The sequence below is a fragment of the Zerene cesonia genome, chromosome 19 (assembly GCF_012273895.1).
Source record: "Zerene cesonia ecotype Mississippi chromosome 19, Zerene_cesonia_1.1, whole genome shotgun sequence".
NCBI lineage: Eukaryota > Metazoa > Arthropoda > Insecta > Lepidoptera > Pieridae > Zerene > Zerene cesonia.
In genome coordinates, this window is record NC_052120.1 from 2,376,548 (window position 1) to 2,396,948 (window position 20,401).

Below are 20,401 nucleotides of genomic sequence, written 5' to 3' on the forward strand. Positions count from 1 at the left end.
TTTCCCTTGCTCGTATCCACTGCCTACACGCTTGGAAGCATGGCCGAAGACAATCCTGACCACCTTCTGTCGATATATATTAAATAAAAAAATTAAACCACGTTTCAAACTAATATTAAAAAGCAAGCTACAACCAAAACCCAACCACAAATAACCTACTAGAAATAATATATTGACTATGATCAAATATGTTTATGTAAAAAAAATATTTATGTAAAAATGCTAACGCAATAATCCAATTCAATAAATGTAGAAGCTTCATTAAAATTGTTTCAGGTCAGAACCTATTTCAGAAAACAATGGTAATACTTGCATAAATTATATAATTAAGCTAATTAGGTTGCTTGTTGATTCTTTTAGACTCAACAATATTGTGTCATGCATTGTTTTTTAAGTTATAATTGATTGTAAGTTATTATTAAAAAAATCATAAAATAATGCCTACTTATACTGGTGATACCCATTCATTCAAACTTTTACGCGTGTACAAGTGTTTAAATCATATTACGAATGCATTTTTCATTTCGCTAACGCTAAAGAATTTTTTAAACTGATCCAGTAATTCCTGAGATAAGCGCGCTCAAATGAACCGAAAAACAATCAAACTCAACAGCAATAATAGATTCAGGAGACAATTGAGTGCACTTTCTCTTTCTACCCTTACTAATATTATAAATGCGAAAATTTAAACTGTGTTTGTTTTTTTTTGTCTTTCTTCCACGTCCCAACGGAGCGATTATAAGATATAATTTATATCGCTGGGGGTCGTTAGTTTTAGACTTTTTATTGTGTATTTAAGCATCTCATTCCCAAGGGTAACTATTTAGTTACATAAAAATTTATTATCTTGGTACCTACATACTATATTTGATAATGATAGCATTAAATTATTACAATACACATACTTATACACATATTAACATAAATTTTTTTATAGAATATTATTGCAGTCAAAGTCAAAGTCAAAATAATACGTTAAATAATAATTATATGTACAATAATAATTTTATCTTCTAAGGTAAGGCAAAAGCGACAAATAACTCAAATTTATATTTTATCATAGTTCATATACTTTTATCCTAATGTAAATAATAATGTACATTTCTTCGTGAAGGTTAAAGATATTTATGGCATTAAAGTCACAAATAAAGCTACAGATTATAATAATTTTATCGTTTTCGGTAAAAAGTACTAGTCAAATCATGACTGTGAAGACAGGGACGATAATAATAATACTAAACTCGTATCATATTACCACGAGAAACACCTTTTAAAATATGATGTCTACATATAATAATATATTTGAAATTTCACAGTACATCTATTATATTGCATGCAATGGAGTTCATGAAATGAAACATCCTATTTCATATATAGTTTCCGTCTGCATTTACAACTGTATTTCATTATAATTATGAAGAAATTTCGAACCAGTAAAATGCGAGTCGGAGGTGCGGGGTGGAATGCTACGGAGCGTTATCATTATATAGCAGGATTATTTATAAAATAATTAAATAATAAGAAATAGAAAAATTTAAATGAGGAACAGAGAACTTTCCTACTTCAGTTTTTTTAGGTTATTAGTAGAAGAGATTATTTGCAACCTATGCTAAGTATATAATAATAAATTCTTTAAAAAATTGTATCAATGCATAAAAAGTAAAATATAAATGCATATCACATACATACATAAATGTAACTAAAGTAAAAATGTTTCTCTGTAATATTATTATGTAGTAAGATAAGATTTCGCAATGGTCAGCCATCCCGCGGCGAACACCGAATTAACATACAAATTAATATTCCGCTTAACGCCAATTTGTGAAATGTTCTAAATTATATTCATAACAAGACGCTCCTCCCGGCTCCGCCTTGAAATAAAGATTCCTGTTTTATCCCAAAGAAGCATTTAATCATCAGCTCATACCCTGGTTGTTTACTAAATTTCACCAAAATCCGTTGAGTATTTTTAGCGTGATTGACGGACAAACATCCAAACTAACAAACTTTCGCATTTATAATATTTGTGTGATTCTTTCCAGATCCATGAGCAGTTATACGTCATTCCCTTTGGATGATCCCACACCACTACTGAACTCCTCGTGTTTGGATCCTAGTCTACCAACAGTCCTCTATACATTCGGTTATAGAGGGAAAAGCAATGGTCCTGCGACCACTGCAATGCTCAATGGTTATATTGCAACTAAGAAAAGGAATGTGCTATTGCTTGATTGGGAAGAAGAAGCGAAAAGCGGGATTCTGGGAATAGCTTTGAGCTATGCAATGTTTGCTTTGCCTAATTGTAAGCGGGTAAGTAGCTATTTATGCACAGTTTTTTGGGTAAATTCTATAAAAAACCTTCATAGAAACAAATTCAGTGGACAATAGCAGTTGCCATAAAACACGTCTTTGCAGATGAGATCCAAAATTATTTAGATACCAACTGATGTTTTCAAAAATTTAATTACATCTTCAAGTCTACTAGTATTCTTATTTTCAGACGACGTTCCAAAAAGGAAGTTCAACTCGACTGTTTTTATTTTTTATTTTGGCTTTGTTAATCGATAACTCTTGGTTGATTTCTTTTGTGTTTGATAGGAAATCGTTGTCATTTGTACCTTCATTACCATATAGAGTGGTACCTGCTCTTTGGAGCGTCAATCGGTGACCATTTTGAAGAATAGAACATAGTTTATTTGGTTGGCTGGAAATCAATCCGCAAACAATCCATCAATGCGTTAAAATAAGACAGAATTTAAAAAATCTACTCCTACTTATTTTCTAGATTGGTCAAGAGTTAGGAGGCGCGATACAGAAACTCGACCAAGCAGGTTTTCAGACGGATAAGCTGCATCTAATAGGTCACTCTTTAGGAGCACATCTTATGGGCTACACGGGCAGGTGGAGCCGAGAACAGGGCATTACGATACCCAGGTACATTCAAATAATATAATTTATAATACATATTTATCAATGTTAATATTATATCAAGCTATACAAGGTTATTGTATGAACTCTAGTCTTTACATACCTATAGTTTCTTTCAGAAATTGTTAAATTTTAATACGTATGATAACAAACCGTACTAAAATATTTGTTGAGGTAGATACTTATGTAATTTCTAAACTAATTTGAATTAAATAAAAATTAAACGCTTTTAATGAATATTAAATTAATGTTTATTTTGCTATTGCAAGCACTATGTATTTCATGCTGTTTTTTCTAACATTCAATTATATTTATTTGGTCTAACGTTCTAATGACGAAACGCACTAGAATTACAGGATTGGATCCAGCGAGGGCGCTGTTTGAAGGCTTGTTTTCGATACAGAGCGGATTGGATCGTACTTGCGCCAAATTCGTCGACATTGTCCACACGAACCCCGGTAACTACGGCAGCACCAAGTCAACAGGAAGTGTTGATATATGGCCGAACTACTCATCGGATGGAATGCAACCTGGGTGCCCGGTTGGGAAATACGAAATGTTTAGTATGGACGGTGAGTATTCTAGTGACGATTCGATATAGAAGATACGTTGGATGATTGTACAATATAAACCACAAATAGATGTATGTAATCGAAACCACATGAAGCAATAACTGTATGTCTATGAATATTACACTTCGTTCACATACTTTACTAACATATACTTACCTTACAATGTGGCAATAGCCAAATAAACTGCATCATTACCTTACATTTTAATCGTAATTGAAATAATATAGACTATCCTATCTTTTAAGTTGGATCAAACTGCACATGATGTGCAGATTTGATTAAAATTGGATTAGTAGGAGTTCATCGCGGACAAAGTGACACGTAATTTATATTATATGTTATATATTACTAGGTTCACCCCGCGATTTCTCCCGCGTGATTTGTTTTTCTGTAGGAATATCGGGATAAAAGTTACCTATGTGTTATTCCAGTTGTCCAGCTATCTACGTACCAAATTTAATTGCAATCGGGTCAGCAGTTTTTGCTTGAAAGAGAAACAAACATACACATACGCATACTTGTATTTTATACAATTTGCAGATCTTTGCAGTCACAACCGCGCTGTAATGTACGTAGTGGAGTCTCTATCAGACGGTACATCCTTCCCGGCAGCCGCTGCAGAGTCTTATAGCGAATGGATCGCTTTAGAAGATCCAACTAACGACACCATTTATTTGGGAGACCTAGTTAATATACGGTATGCCATATTACTACAAATAATGCTTAATTTATGCAAAGCTGTACAAATTAACGTAATTTATCGCGATTTCTTAAAAGTTGCAGAACTTAATAAAGCCAATCTTTCGACATATGATCTAACAACAAAAATATTTTTACTTGTCTTAGATATAAAAAGTATTAGTCAGAAGGAAGTAATAATTTGTGTACATAAGTCCGTTTGCTGTTTAGTAATGGAGACAGGGGTAATTTCGAAAGATTTTATATTAGAAGCAGTTTATCCTTGAAATTAATTTATACCACCATCTTCCACTAAAGCCGATTATCAACTAGATAATCATTGAAATTCCTATAACAAACCGATATTTCCATTGCATTTTGTTTTTACAGCAGAAAAAAAGCAAGTAATATTTATTATTTAAATTCGATTCATGTTCTTTCATTGTTAAAGTGAAATATGCATAATATTAAATGGTATTCAACGATTTGTCATGCCTCACGCATATTTCTTATTCAAATTATGCGCAGAAGGCTCTTACACTACAGGATCGAAACATTGATTCGTACAGATTTAGACTATGGCATATAGTATATTATCTGTGCGGCAGTGTTCGGAACCGTACGATAATTATCGTACACATACGATAATTTTGTACCTACGTACGATGTACTATTATCGTACGCAGATTGTACGATAATTTCTATCATGATGCAAAATTTGAGAATTTATGCTATTTCACTCATGCGCTGATAGTCTAAATCGAATTAGCATGATTTATTTTGTCCAATTAAGTCTTGGGAAAATACCGGGAAATACAAGTTCTCTATACCTATTGGTTCTTACGATTCCCTATGCTAAGTTTCACCACTGCCGATACTGTAACTTTATCCAGCGTCTGCTGTATACGCTTTCTTATTGATTAGTATAGCATCTACCAATGCGAACAAAAGAATAATAGTTCGATATTTCGATTATGTATCCAACTTGCATGAGAACAGTGAAATTTTGTCTGAGTGAATTTTACGCTTGGCGCATTTATTGAACTTAAAGTGGAAAGGGAATCAAAAAGTTCAGGGTCTGTGCCACGTGTAAAACATTTGGATTTCAGTGTTCTGTTGATTTGACAGCGGTGGTTTAAAAAAGATAAACTATAGAGTACTTGCATGCATATCAATATTACAATTTATATGATTTATTTATCTGTAATAGACGTTATCCTAAAAAGTACGATAATTTCGTTCCATGTACGATAATTTTACGCCCCGGGGTACGATAGTCGGTCCACTTCAGGTTGCTAACACTGCTGTGCGGTGGTTTTTTTTCTGCAGTTAATGTTAACACACATCATCTGTAAGTTATTCTATGGATGATATATCATCAATCCATATTGATTCCCACTGTTGGGACACAGGCTTCGGGTCATAATCCACCACTCTAGGCAAGTGCGGGTTACAAATATAGCTTATGTCAATAAGTACATTGACATAAGCTATTGTTGTACTTTCGAATGCTGAAAGAATGTTTGAAATCGGTCCAGTGGTTTTTTAGTGTGAAAACGTTACAAACATACAAAAACATTAAATTTTTCTGCATAAATACAGGTGTGGTTAATTAATTAAACGTTACGATTTTCAGAGCTCGAGGTAATTACTACTTATCAACGAAGGCCCAATCCCCTTTCGGTATGGGCATGGAAGGATTAGAGCCAAATAACCAAACTAGGACACGAAGACAATCAGTATTTCAATTGAACAACCTTTTGAACATTATCAGGTGAATATTAAAAGGTAGCATGCTGTAATAGTTTTGTATTGAATACAAGATCGAGTTGGTTAAAATTATATATTAATATATATATCTCCGAATATTTTTGATAAAGAAAATTGAAACATGTATTTTTTAAAGCAGACTTTAAAGTCTGAAAAAAAAAATTAACGAGTTTGCACAATGACTAAAGACACATCAAGAGAAAACTAAAAAAAACATAAAACAACATTTATACACATTTTTTTTTATATTAAAAAACAGTATCTATATACAAAATGTACATTATATATTCATTAGGTACACATAAAATACTTTATATATAAATTTCATTACCAATATTTACAGTAACTTATATTATTAATGCAATAGATACTTAAAATTTGTGCAATACAATTAAATTTATAAATTAGGGGTTACATTTAGGGCCGATTTTACAATCGAAAACAAAAAAAAAGTCACATTAAGAATGTACCTAATTAGGTACATTTTTCATGTGACTATTTTTTTAAATTAGAGCACATTTTTGTAATGGCTGTTTGTATTGGACGAGTCAATTTGCACCAAAAACAAAAAAAATCTACCCTAAGTCATGTTTATTGTTAATTATATACTTATAATTGATGTGTTCTAATACAACATGTATTTTGGCATTTAAATAATCTATTTATACATACTCAGAAATCTGCGAAATTGACTTAGAAAATTGTTTTTTTTTTTCAGAAAACCCTTTTCAGGAGGCTCGTGATGATTTAAAAATATTTTTAATAATAGAATATAATTAATTAAGAATCTTCTATCATATGTAGATATGATAAAATAACCTTATCTAAATTTAGAACAAATCACAAGGAGATCATAAATTATTTAGTTAATTTAAATTAATCCAAAATTTTGTAACATACAAATACAAATACACATAAGATATGGGAATAGTTAATAAAAACGTGTTAAGTGTGAAAGTTAAAACTTCACATTTAAGTTAAATCTTCAGGTTTATAAAATTAGGCCGAGGTATATTTATATACTTAAAATTTACTGAAAGGAAAACATAACAGACCATATCAAATGTATTGTATTAAATTTCGATATAAAAATCCTTTATGAAATGAAAATGAGAAATAATAATAAAAATGAGAAACGATACACATGTAAAAAAAAACTTAAACTTTGTCTTCCTTAAAGTTTCACTGCCAATTTAGCTTCTATTGTCTTAGTAAAATATTTTTTTATTGTGCAAATTGTTAGTTGATTTGTAAATCAACTTGATAAGACTCAAAGACTTTAGAATACAAATATTATTTTACTCTTTTATATAATATGAAGTATAAAACAATGGCTGTGACATATTTAAAAAGGGTATAATAGTGCAAGTTTATTATTTACATAATGCATTGTAGTCCCAACTTCATTGTATAAATAAAAAATAAATAATTTATAAATTTAATGTGTTTATCTTCACCTTGTAGAATACACTATTATGCGTGATAGATCGATCTATAAAGACAACAAATTTTTCACTTTATAGTTACAAATGATTTGTTATTTTTAACAAAAAAAAAACTAAGATTATAGAATGCACAACGCCGTGGCCTTTAATTATTATTTATATAAAAATAAGTCGGGTTTTCCTTCCTGACGCTATAACTCCAGAACGCACCAACCGATTTCCACGGTTTTGCATTCGTTGGAAAGGTCTCAGGCTCCGTGAGGTTTAGAGCAAAGAAAATTCCGGAAAAATTTCAACAGAAAAGCGGGAAAAACGAAACCATCTGGTGGCGAAACGGAGTTCGCCGGTTTTGCTAGTTATTTATATAAAGGTATTTACAATTTGTACAAATACATTTCCAACTACTATATTGTAATCAAATAGATGTGATAGTAGGATGATGACAAGGGACTAAATCAAATTTACAAAAACCTCTACCAAGTTCTTGTAAAGAAATATACAAAAATTTTGGTTTGTGCGTAAATAACGTATACAAGAACCCCCTTCCCTATTCAATATCTCGCAACAAATCCCTCCTCCCATTATCCCGTATAATCATATATTCATATCTTTATCGATACTTACTTCCTTAAAAATATTATAAATTCGGGAGCGTGTTTGTTATTTTTTGTTTTTTTGTAGGATTCAACGTGATTATATCATATATGATTTTTGTAGCTGAAAAACCAGGAGGCGAGGGTAAATTAGGGTATTTTAAATTTACATTTACAATTACTGCGACGAAAAATTTCAAACCCATGGGAATTTCCCTTAGACCGCGCAGCGAAAGCCGCGGGCAGAAAGCTAGTAATACCATAACTTACAAAAACCTGTGCTAAGTGGGTGATGTATTATAAAACCTCTTCATAGTGGCGTCGATATCAATGATGGAGGTACTTATATCGTGCGCTGTTGAGCCGATTGTTTCGAAGGTACTTGCTAGCCGCTCTATTGCACGGGACTGGAAGCAAATGTTGAGATTATTATATTGAAATTTGAATGAATTTATAAGTACAGAAAAAAAAATTAACAAAAACAGTTTCAAATGTGTTGCCGATCCACATTTATCTCAGGTTATGATATTATTATGGATGTCAGTTATTAATGTTACATGGTACCTATTGAAAATTAATATGCAAATAAAATAAACTATCTTTCTTTAAGATTTTATGTTATCAGTCTGTTATATATCCTTATGCTAGCATTTCATTACAATAGAATTAGAAAACAGAACATAACTACTCACTTTAAGGTGTGATATTGAAAAAAAAAATTTAAATCATTACCTGAATATGAGAAGCTTCGGCCAATCGCTCCATGGCTTGGGACGAAACCTGCGAGGCGTGGGCTAGTTGCGACATGGCAGTTGCTTGCTCGTCCATTACTTTTACCTGAAAATTATGTTTAAATTAAGAAGATATGATGATATCAAAGGTAAAACTAGTTCAAAGCAGATAAAAAGCAGGAGGTGGTTTTCATTTCTCTCATGATTTAACATTTCAGACTACTCATTGCCTGTACTGGCGAATTTGTAGTCCTTGATTGAAATTTATCCATTCAAATACTAGAAAATAATGTATAAAAGTTTAGAGTAAAATGTAAAAAGATATTTGATTAGGACATATTTAATTTGGTTGTTTCATATGATAGCCCTTACTTAGTCTTTGAAGCAAACAAAAAATACAATAAGTAAATCATCATTTGATGGACACCCAGTCATTAAATATTGATTTACTATTATTCTTAGCACATAGTATATTTATGTGAAATTTTATTTACAAAAATGGGAACTTTAAAAAGATAATTTTTTCAAGAGTCTTCTGTTAAAATTACTAAATTACGAGACTTCAGCAAGCATTTCAAAATGTCAAATACCAATTTCTCCATAAGCAGTATTTGTCTTTCCTCAACATCAACTGTTCCAATAGTCGGCTCATCAAAGCTGATTGCTGTGTCATCCACATGATTCTCTTCTATACTATCTTCATTGAAGAAGTTATCTTCAGAATAATGAGATTCAACTTTAACTGAGCTACGAGATTCTGGAAGCATTTAATTTGTGATTAAAATAGGTTTCAATAATAATAATATTGCAAAACCAAACTGCCTTAAAATCGACAGAATTAAACTAAATCTTAATGGGACTACATGTGAGACATAAGTTTTTAAATAAAAAAAGAATCATCAAAATAGGTGCAGCCAGTCAAAAGTTCTGAGTAGACAAACAATAAAAAAATTGAGTCAAAATCAAAAACTCCTTTTTTTTGAAGTTGGTTGATTGCTATTGCTCAAATAGATCAGTTTAAACTTTAAATTAATGTGCAATGCTTTTGCAACAAATGACTTATGTGTCTACAATAAAATAATTATTATGAAAAAATATAATGCAAAATTACTTACTACTCCCCACATCATTGGCTAAAAACAAATCCCATATTTTCTTATCTATATTAGAACACAGAATATTGGGATCTCCACCTCCTGAGAGCACCTTAGACCTGACTGTTGATTTTTTATCAGCCCAGTACTAAATAAGAATAACAAGATTTTATTTATGAATTTGTATAAAAATAATATTATATTAATAAAATAAACCTTGGTAAATTCAAGAAGTACAATGCAATTTAAGAAAAAATGTTGCCTACCTTTATCCAAGATTTCATAGGTCTAGTTGGTCCTTTAATGTTATTCACAACTCTTGTAATCTGAAGCCACAGCTTTTTGCTTTCATGCCTCCCTTCAAGACCTCTTAGTTGTCCCAATCCTAAAACTGGATGCTGCTCCATAAAATCTACAATAGCTACAACTTGCTCCAGGCTGGGCCGCGACTAGAAAAATAAAGTAATTTTATATGAAATGTACTAAAGCTAATAAATATATTCAATTGAAAAATAATAAAAATAATCTAAATAAAATAAGAAGAATGTATCGTGTTCATTTACATGTACACTAAATACAAATTCTTTCATAATGCCGGTGATACAGAAATGGACAATAAAATACACCTACACGTTAGCATTTGGATTTGCAACGCTAAGAAACACCCAATTTATTTTTGTATTTAATTTCATTTGTTTTCAAAGCGAGCGCTATTAACTATTCATTTAATTATAAGAAACTTAAAATAAACATTATCGAGTTCCATAATCGAGTATTCTCGAACCTATTTTATTTATCAAAGATTTTAAATACTGTACTTAGGTAAATGAAACTTACTGCAATTGAGCGTTCTGTCATGTTGGATTTTAGTTGTTTTTCTTTTAAAAATATTAGCCTGTTACTTAAATATAGTTACTAGCGAAAACTTTCGTAGAATACTTTCATCTTACAAAGCATGGATTAACCAAACTTTCACAATTCCATTTTTATATGACATGGAAACCATTAGTTGGGGAAGCGGATTAATTTCGAGAGTAGAGAATCGAGATGAAGGCAGCAAAGCAAACAAAAATAGAAACCGCGCCAAGAAAGAAGTCCAACAGGCGTCGTGCTGTCAATGAAAAAATTACAGATAACATTGTTATACCAAATACTATCTAATTTGACATATAGATAAAATATGGAATTTGAAATAACGTGCCTATAGAACCAAATAAATAAAATGTCATCTTTATGAAAAATAAAAAAATAAAATTGTCAATCAAGTTACCTATATTTGGCTCTCGGACTATGTGTACCTAGAAGTTAGATAGACCATTGTCTATCTAACTTCTAGTCACCGTTTATTCAAAATCAAAATATTAATCTACAACAAAGTATGAGTGCAAAATAAAAATTACTTATAATCAATGAAACAGAAAAAGAAGATTTAAAATTTAATCTCATCCAAAAACTTGTTTACAAAATGATCGCTGAAAATATGAGCTATTTATAAAAGTCAGAATGCATTTACACTTTCCTAAATACGTTTCTAATTTGGCTTGAATGATACAGTCAGTCAGAAACTATCCTGACTTCTAAATTTAAGATTCTAACTCGTGTAATAAATGCACAAGGCGTAGATTAACAAATATTTACAATGTCTCAGCTACCTACCTATTTAATATAGCTAATTTATTAACTGCCTTATTATATTTTTTGCCCACACATTCGTAGTCTGTGATTAGTTAACACTATGACATTGACTGTTTGAATTTTGACATCCTTCAATGTTGATTGTTTTTCATTTGGAGGTAACCTATGAAAAAGTTGCCGTTAGATAGTAAAATATAAATATAATTGAATTAAGTTTATTAAGGGATATATAATGTCGGAATCAGAAAATAATGATACTGTAGAACAGTCATCTAAACATGAGCTTATTCCAAAGAAGAGAATTCGTCACCGTAAAAAGCAGTTGTACGAAAACATTTTGAAACAAATGGAGTTTTATTTTAGCGATGCAAATCTGAGTAAGGATAGATATTTAGGTGATCTAGTTGCTGCAGATCCTTATGTGCCTCTAACAGAATTTTTAAAGTTTAATAAGCTTCGTTCTATGACTCAAGAAGTAAGTGATATCGTAAAAGCTATGAAATATTCCACATTTTTGGAATTATCAGAAGATAAGCTGAAGGTAATTTATTCTGAAGCAGATTTTTATCATCTATTTTTGTAGATTATTTCGTATTCGTTGTAATGTTTATACAAAATCTGAATTATTACAGGTGAAAAGAAAAACACCTATGGTTCCATATGATGCAGATCTCCGAACTGTTTACGTAGAATCTATTCCAGTGACAGCCAGTCGGGATTGGTTGGAACGTGTGTTTTCTGATTACGGAAAAGTAGCATACATATCTCTGCCCAAGTTTAAAAATTCAAATAAGATAAAAGTAAGTTCATGTCATGTCATGTTCTTGCTTACCCTAATTTACAGGTACAAGTTTGTTTTTGAATGGAATGGGTGTGTGTGAGAATCCTACTTCCGAAGAGTCTAATCATTTTAATCAAACTTCAATGTATTTGGTTTGGTCTATAATTTTTTGAAGGAATAGCTTAATCCATGTTGTTTGTAGGTAGGGCCAATTCAATCAGACATTGTATTGTTCATAAAAGAAAGTTCCCTTTCTGCAAGAAATTATCAACTGAAAAGAGAAAAACTAGTGTATATACAATAATATAAAGATGTAGTCACAGTGGTAATACTTTTTGATGCAGATGGAAACATACAGTTTTGGTAGATCCCTCTTAAGTAAAGGTTACGAAAATATTGTTATGTTTGTGTAATTTTTATGTTGTCAGAGTTGTTATAATAATAATTTTTTTACATTGAAGATTTATAGAAGCATGATATTATAAACTGAAATCTTGTAATTATTGAGCATATCTATTGTTTCATTTACAATTTTAAAGAATTTGAATACTATACAAATAAGAAATTATTAAAGAATAGAAAAAGGGAATTGTTATATCATTTGTTTTTAATAAAGGAAAAATTTTTTTCATTGGCAAAATCGGTTGAGTTGTTAGTGTGTGATGCCATGGAAAAGGTTCAATTTTATAAAAAGAGATTGTTACTTATAATGAAATTTCCAACTTGAATATAGGGCTTTGGATTTATAGAATTTGCAAGGCCTCAAGATGCACAGAAGTGCATAAAAGCCTTCACAGAAATGGGGTGCAAGCTACCAACTTGCATGCCCCCCGATGAACTATCATCTATCAAAATGTTTGCGGCTGAGGAAAAGGACATAGAGGAAGTGGGGGTGAAGGAATATGAACCGCCAAAGAAGAAATCCAAGAAGAGTAAGGAAAAGAAAGTTAATAAAGGTCTCGATTTGAAATTGGGCTCTGAGTCTGACTGTGAGAGAAGAATTGATACACCAACTGTAAGCTGCTGTCCTACATTATTTTGTCCTTATGGCAATTGTTATGTTCTTCCATTTTTCTTGCTTTATATCCAGATATACATGGCTTATCTAATACTATCACAAGTAAAGAAATCCGGAATCTAGAATTTTTTGTTTTGACTATATTTAAAAATTTATTTACAGGATGAAATTAATGCATCAGTGCCAGCCACTCCGGATGTCAGTACACCTGACGTAGAAACACCAACTGAGGTAAGTAAAGAATGCTATTAATTTTAATTAAATTACACTAGAAGTTAATTTCATATAAAATCATTATTATTAGTTTGATTACCTCAATATTATGTCCGAAAAAATTATAAAAATTATTTACTCAGATACATTGCGTAGCATATAAGATTGTGTGTGACTAGTCTAATGGAACACCATTAACTAGTTTCAAAAACTCATATATCTTTCTATTATTTTTTCAGGAAAGTAAAAGCATAGAAAAAGAATGCAAAGATGAATTAACTAGTCACGACGAAAGCAAAACTGGCGATGAAACGCCGAGGAAGAAAAAGGCTAAAAAGCGTTCTTTAAAGGAGAAGGGGAAAAAGAACAATCTTGATAAAGGTGAAGCTCCCAAAGGGGCTCTTTGGGGCTTACAAGTGCTTGCTAAGTCAGAATGGAAAATATTAAGGAATAAATATTTGAATCTACAAAGGAAATATATGAAAGAACTCAAGCAGAATTGGCAGGAAAAACGGAAGTATACTGGTATACCGGCACCAGCAGCACCCTCTGTTGAAGTTGAAAATGGTACTTTAGTAATCTATATATTTCTAGTTGAATTGAATTGAATGAATTTTATGTGTTTCTTACATTAATACATCGAAATTACTGACAGATTTTGATGTAAATGGGAATGTAGAGATAGCTGACAAACAAAATCAAACATGAAATGTAAACAAATAAAAAAAAAATATGCATAAAGTCAATCTATATTTCAATGTTGGTAACCAAATTGACAAATTCACAAACTAAACTAAGTAATAAGTGTCCTTATATCTATTTTATGCAAAATTTAATGAAAAACGCAAATTATGATGTTTTTATACTTAAATATTTGTTTACTAGCAAGTGGTGTACAAGAAATGGACCGAACAAAATCATTATTGGAGAAGATTCCAGGTGTATTTGTGAAAGAGTCATTGCCAGAGCCCTGTTTGGATGTTAAGCTTACTAAACGCACGGTAATTATATTATAAGTATGGCAATATAGAATGTAGAGCATAATTATTAGTCCCAATGACTAAATTATTATCTTAAATTAAAAAAAAGTGGTATGATTTATTTATTTTAACAAATATAACGGGACAGACAACCCGTACTTGGCCAGTGTAATGGACTCATAGGAGGACTGTGTGGTGGTGTGTGGACCAGCAGTGGGAACATAGATGGGCTGATGATGATGATATAACGGGAAATGAAAACTGGCAGCCAATAGGGGCAAACAATCATAATAATATAAAACCTTATTAATTAATCCTTGGTTAAAAAAATTATTGCCATGAAAAGCTAGTAATAGATTTATATGTGTATTTACCTGTAAATCCCCCTACAATTACATTAGGAGCATTTACATTTTTTTTAAACTTTCATTTATTTAAGAGTAATTTGTTAACGTAAGTTTATTAAATGCACACCTTTTTCAGATACGAACAAATATTCACGTACAACATGTAGAAGTGAAGGAGGGTCAAACCGAGGCTGTTATAAGGTTTAATTCGGCTAAAGCAGCCAATGAGGTGAGACATCAAAATATTTTGTAAATCCATAAAATTAAAATGGAAAATGATTGGTGTAGTGCATATCAAATACTGAATTTCAAGATTAATAATCCATTTCAAATAATAAACCATGAGAATGTTTTTATTTAAATTACATTGTAATTTAACATGTATGACTAAATAAAAGTATTGTAAGAATTAACAAATAAAATATGTTGAATAAATATATTTTATATACTTTTCATTCCTAATACAATATTGAATGTTTTATTTATCTTATAGTATTGTGCGAATTCTGGGAACCGAGCACGTGTTTTACTCGGCGCAGAGGAAGATGAGCAATGGACACGCGCGGAGAATGCACTATCTGCGAAGAGAACTCGTGGCCGCGCTAAACTTTTGGCGCGAACACACGCGCTGTCAAGCACGCCGGCCATCGCGCCGGCATCGCCACAGCCCACACATACTCATATTCGTTTTGATGAATAAATACTTCTAGTTATTACATGTTTTTTATTTAATTTTAATTTTGGATATATTGTTAATAATAGCTGTCAAAGTTTTGGCGCGAACACGCGCGCAAAATGTGGAATTGTGGAAAATGGTCACGTATAACCTGTACGGTGAATCATATAAAATAAATATGGGCCTTGATGAAACGAAGGTGTGCATTACCATCTGCTTCCACAATTTTTTACAAAAAACATCTTTTCAAATGACAAAACTTAGCCAATTTTAATTGAGACCATGGAAGGCACCAGCATATGAAAGATCCCGGGATCCCTGCTATTATGCTTTGAGTTTAACCACCGAGGAAGTTTTAATGGGTAGAAATCCCACATGCTCTAATTTTCTTACAAAGCTAGTGGCTTTCTAAGATTTCCTCCTCGTTAAAAAATAAAAGTAACAATACCACCCAGTCAAAAGTTCAACTAAAAAATAAAAAAAAAACTACTGTGATTTGATAAACTCTTTCCTCCTTTTTTAAGTCGGTTGAAAATAATAGTTCAATGCAACATTTACAGGAATACAAACCACGTTACAAAAAATCTTAACAAAAGAATCAGCTGGAACAAAGGACAGTAAAAACAATTTTCCAACAAGAAAGAGAAAGACGCGTGCATGGGAGCGGTTAGTATTCGTCCGCGACACAATTATACCCTTGAAAAACCTCCTACAAATGACCAAATATTTGTGTTACCATTCTCCGGTCTATAACAAAAACTTGTTTCCTGACATAAGTTAACAACTAACAAGCGACGTACAAAAAACACAAATTTATATGTGGCAACTGATTTAAAATATAGATAGCAAATCCTAAAATAAGTTTGTTAATACACAACGTGATTACTATCGAAGCAGTTCGAAACTGCTCTGCGACAAAAAACCACTTAAGATCACACTGAACAGGGAAATTTATGATATTCAAAGACTACTGTATCAAAATAAATTCACAATTTACACTAGCATTCAAGCTCATGCGCTAATCGCGTACGGTTGCAACTTGAGTGTAAAAAAAATAACATTATGTTTTACACTTTATTATTTTTATTATTCGCGACTCTTACAATCTATAGTATATATCTGAGATTTAATTACAGGGGGAGGTTAATCGCAAAAATTCCGGGACCGCCTCGATGGCCGATTGTTGGAAATGGTTTTGAGTTTGCCCTTCCACTGGGTAAGTTAGCTACTTTTTGGCTTACAATTTTCTTGTGTTTAATTTGACTCGAGCATTATTAGTCAATTAAACGGGATAAATAATATAATCTATAAATTCCACTAAAATTCTATTAATATGTATTTAATCTATAAAAGTATTTATCGTTTTGCAATCAATGCACTTATGACTTTTGGCTTTTATTGCATCAGATAAGTATTTACTGGAGATTGATTTAGGGGTGACTATTTAAAATAGATAAATGGCTTGGTCCTTAGTTCCTCTCCTAATCCGTTTTAAAGATATCAAACATGGAAATTAATGTTTATTAAATATTCACTATGAAATATAATATACCATATTAACCAACTTATATACAATAGATAAAGGATAGTTAGCTATACATCTCACTAGAAAGCAGATATAAACTCAGGTTCGCATCTTATTTGCATTGCTCATTTTAAGAATATTTGTTTTACTGATTAAGCGCTAAAACATTCGCACGTAGGCGCCAATGCATGCAATACACTACAGACTACCGCGAGGAAAACAAAAAGAGCAAACATTTTTTGTCTATTTTTTAAAACCTCAATGCAACTAAAACTACTATTACCTACTTAATATACATATCATTATATAGATATACATTTAGATTTTTTTACTATTTTAAGTTATCACATAATGAATGAGTTCGCGGACGCGTTTCTAATTAGTTACGTAACGAAATGGGTGTAATTAAAACAGACAATCTAATGTTTATAAACTATATAAAATGACACTATTACCTAGCAATACAATTCAAGCATATTTTTTATTAAAAAATTATGTACAAGGATTACAATTAGACACGCAAATTTTAAAAAATATAAGTACGAAGAATCTCGTATACAGTACAGGAGGTTCAGCTTGACCCTGAATATAACTGTATTAATATATTTATAGAACTTGTCTGAGACAAGATTAGCAATTAATATGCAAAAATATTTACGCAACGTTTATTTGTATATTGGTTTAACTTAAACTAGTGGAGGAAGGCATCGAATTTATATCAATTATGTGGTTGGACCAAAAAGTATAACGACATTTGGACCAAGAGTTGCTCGGGGTCACTCACTTGTGTACAAACATAAGCGCTTGATGGACCTTGCTCTTTAACCTTAATTAAACATGGACGCGTTACCCATTTAAGGCGATTAATATTATCACTGTAAATATATATACAATAATTATAGCTACTTACTAAAAAAGAACTAAGAAACAGGCTTTTATGACTGAATCAACTATATTGTTTCACTTGCTCTTGGACAAAGTATACGTAAGGAAATCATTGGATGCTACCGAACTTAATCAGGATAAGAAGACAAACTTTTGAAATTATTGTATTGTCACCAATTCTTGTGAAGTGATCAATATTGAATTAAATGTGTCCGTTTAAAGTTGGTCAAAATCAAGCGTCAAAGAGTCGGTTACATACAAATATACAGTACACAAGATCTTTCAAAGCCTTGCCTATCCAAATGTTTATGGTTTTTGTTGTTGCACGCTGCTGACCATCAGGTGAATCACCAGGTATATAATCAGTATAGTCTACTGACTAATTCGCGGTTAATCTTAATATTTTAGTTCGATATAAACTGCTATGAACCGGTTTGGTGGAAAATTTGACGGATTCTTGTTATTTTGTTATTTAATTTAAAACATTTCATAAATTGAATCAGAAAAACGACACCAGTGCCGAGCTTTGCACTCAGTTTTTTATATTGTAAACACGAATTTATTATGATAGTTCATTAAGAGTGGGAGAAATTGCAGTATATGATATTGTTAAGGGCCGAACACGTTTAATTCTACGTAATGCGGCTGAGGTAACAAATACCAAATAGCAATGGAGAGGTCCTCATTTCTAACACAGAAACTGTAGACTGAAGCCTGCTAGATGAAGTAGAACCTAATGCTTAAATACGTACTACAAAGGTGTACACGGTTTTTGCTTCACCTATTAATATAGATAGATTAAAAAAAATGTTTTATTTTCAGATGAATTATTCAAGTATTCGCGAAAGCTGTACTATATCTATGGACCTGTCATTGGATTCACCGCTTTTGATTTGTGTTTCGTCAATATTTACGACCCTGAAGACATAGAGGTAAAAATATTAAAATTAGTAGCTTAACATTCTTATCTAGTTATGAACATTCCCTTTGCCAGCAGGTATGTCACCGAAAAATTGTACCAAATAAGTAGCATGCTACTGTGTTTAGTTCGGTATGTGTGGTATCCGGAGGCCCATATCCTTTTCCTCATAGTTCCCAGTCTATTTCTTTATTTTCCTTATCTTTACTCCCTACAAGTTGGCAATTCATTTGCAGCAACCCTGCCTCTGCAAATGTATATCGGCTGTGGTGAACCAGCAGCTCAGTCTCCCGCTTTTACATAAAACAAGACTTCGCAGGGGTTGAGAGTCGACGGAGCCCGACGAAGTTCTTTTAAAATATCAAGTTTCTTCATATGTATTTTTTATTTTCAATACATTTTTGTACGCGTCTGGCAATGTTAAAACCTCTACCAAATCGTCTGGTTACCACCCCATTATATTCTTTTAACGCTAATTTTCATATTAACGTTCTTTAACAAATAATACCTCCTACAATCTTAGGAATTGTAATGCTTTTGCGATTTCTTACAGATAATACTGTCAAATATGAAGTATAATGAGAAGCAACAACCATACACGTTTCTGAAACCTTGGCTCTGCGAGGGCTTACTGACGAGTAATGGTAAGCGTGCTTGTGTGATACACAATTTTTTTATTTAAAAATTCATTTAATCTGATATAATAAACGTTCAAAACGGCGGATTGAAAAGATCGATACAAACATCTTTTGGATACATTATTGATTATAATAATGTTAGGACTATAATATTCGTCGGACTTTAGTTTGGGTTCAAATTGAATTTTTATAGCAGCTTGGATATAAGATTAATTTTTAGATCGTGGGACTCTTACCATCATATCCTACTTTCTTACTTATGTAATAAAAACGAACAGTTGTAAGAATTACGCCACGGATTCCACCTAGTAGTAATGTAAGCACGAATAAGTATACGAAACATTTATAATAAAATGCGTTAAGTCAATCGGTCAATTACCTACATTGTTGCAATATAGTTAATAAAGTGATGAAGTTCAAGTTGTCAATAATTACACATCGTAAGATATTATGCGTATAATCTACGTTTATTGGTGGAGGACAAAAAAACTGGCTTATGCTACATTGTTGCAATATGTAACAAAGTGTATAAATAAAGGTTCAAAATGGCATCAGCGAAGGAAGATGTTGACAGAAGCGTTTCATTTCAATATACTGAAGAAATATGCTAGAACGTTCGAGGAGAAAGCTGATGCGTTTCTTCAGAAGGTCCAGGCAGAAGTTAATAATGAACAAACCGATTTGATGTCGTTTATACCGAGGACGACTCTGCAGATTATGTGTGGTACGTAAAGCATATTATTTTTCATCATCATAAGCCTATATTTCTTATCACAGACGGACACAGGCTTCCTGTGGGAGTTTAGGCAATAATCCACTGCACTTGGGCAGAATGCGGGTTAGCAAATGTCACATATCGTCTAACTTTTGATTCTGGGACATGCCGTTTTCCCCACGATGTTTTCCTTTATTGTTTCGAGTATAATGAGTAGATAAATTGAAAAATCAATTTATGTGCAATTCAATTGCACGC

General features: G+C 31.8%; 4 protein-coding genes across 6 annotated transcripts in view; 3 read left to right on the forward strand and 1 right to left on the reverse strand.

Moving 5' to 3' along the window:
• LOC119834510 (putative endothelial lipase) overlaps nt 1–7,092 on the forward strand; it is a 13,016-nt gene extending 5,924 nt beyond the window's left edge. Inside the window, exons 1-7 of one of the 2 annotated variants that reach the window (XM_038358898.1) lie at nt 1,469–1,576; nt 2,043–2,310; nt 2,786–2,934; nt 3,277–3,500; nt 4,041–4,197; nt 5,815–5,952; nt 6,667–7,092. In XM_038358898.1, coding sequence (XP_038214826.1) covers nt 1,539–1,576; nt 2,043–2,310; nt 2,786–2,934; nt 3,277–3,500; nt 4,041–4,197; nt 5,815–5,952; nt 6,667–6,691 — 999 coding nt within the window. In that variant the 5' untranslated portion in view covers nt 1,469–1,538 and the 3' untranslated portion in view covers nt 6,692–7,092. Of the gene's footprint in view, nt 1–1,468; nt 1,577–2,042; nt 2,311–2,785; nt 2,935–3,276; nt 3,501–4,040; nt 4,198–5,814; nt 5,953–6,666 lie in introns of those variants that run through there. The other variant, XM_038358897.1, reaches the window with a different exon arrangement.
• Nucleotides 7,093–7,760: 668 nt separating this feature from the next.
• On the reverse strand, nt 7,761–10,911 carry LOC119834430. Of its 2 annotated transcripts, none has more exons than XM_038358787.1 (6): nt 10,649–10,911; nt 10,078–10,260; nt 9,833–9,959; nt 9,308–9,474; nt 8,719–8,823; nt 7,761–8,393 (listed from the first exon to the last, which is right to left on the reverse strand). In XM_038358787.1, the coding sequence occupies exons 1-6, from the start codon at nt 10,667–10,669 to the stop codon at nt 8,268–8,270; spliced, it is 729 nt and encodes a 242-aa protein (XP_038214715.1). In that variant the 5' UTR covers nt 10,670–10,911; the 3' UTR covers nt 7,761–8,267. The 2 variants fall into 2 exon arrangements, with proteins under 2 accessions (XP_038214715.1, XP_038214716.1); XM_038358788.1 differs by lacking the exon at nt 10,649–10,911 and adding an exon at nt 10,442–10,581.
• Nucleotides 10,912–11,584: 673 nt separating this feature from the next.
• Nucleotides 11,585–15,497, forward strand: LOC119834599 (la-related protein 7). The gene is made up of 8 exons (XM_038358997.1): nt 11,585–11,987; nt 12,079–12,246; nt 12,961–13,242; nt 13,408–13,476; nt 13,698–14,025; nt 14,344–14,459; nt 14,922–15,014; nt 15,279–15,497. Exons 1-8 carry the CDS (start codon nt 11,679–11,681, stop codon nt 15,483–15,485), a joined length of 1,572 nt encoding a protein of 523 aa, XP_038214925.1. The 5' UTR covers nt 11,585–11,678; the 3' UTR covers nt 15,486–15,497.
• Nucleotides 15,498–16,523: 1,026 nt separating this feature from the next.
• The window catches only part of LOC119834257 (cytochrome P450 4C1-like), a 9,329-nt gene continuing 5,451 nt past the window's right edge, over nt 16,524–20,401 (forward strand). The window contains exons 1-4 of the mRNA XM_038358593.1: nt 16,524–16,677; nt 18,694–18,803; nt 19,344–19,434; nt 19,967–20,152. Of these exons, the coding sequence (XP_038214521.1) occupies nt 16,524–16,677; nt 18,694–18,803; nt 19,344–19,434; nt 19,967–20,152 (541 nt within the window). The remainder of the gene's footprint in view (nt 16,678–18,693; nt 18,804–19,343; nt 19,435–19,966; nt 20,153–20,401) is intronic.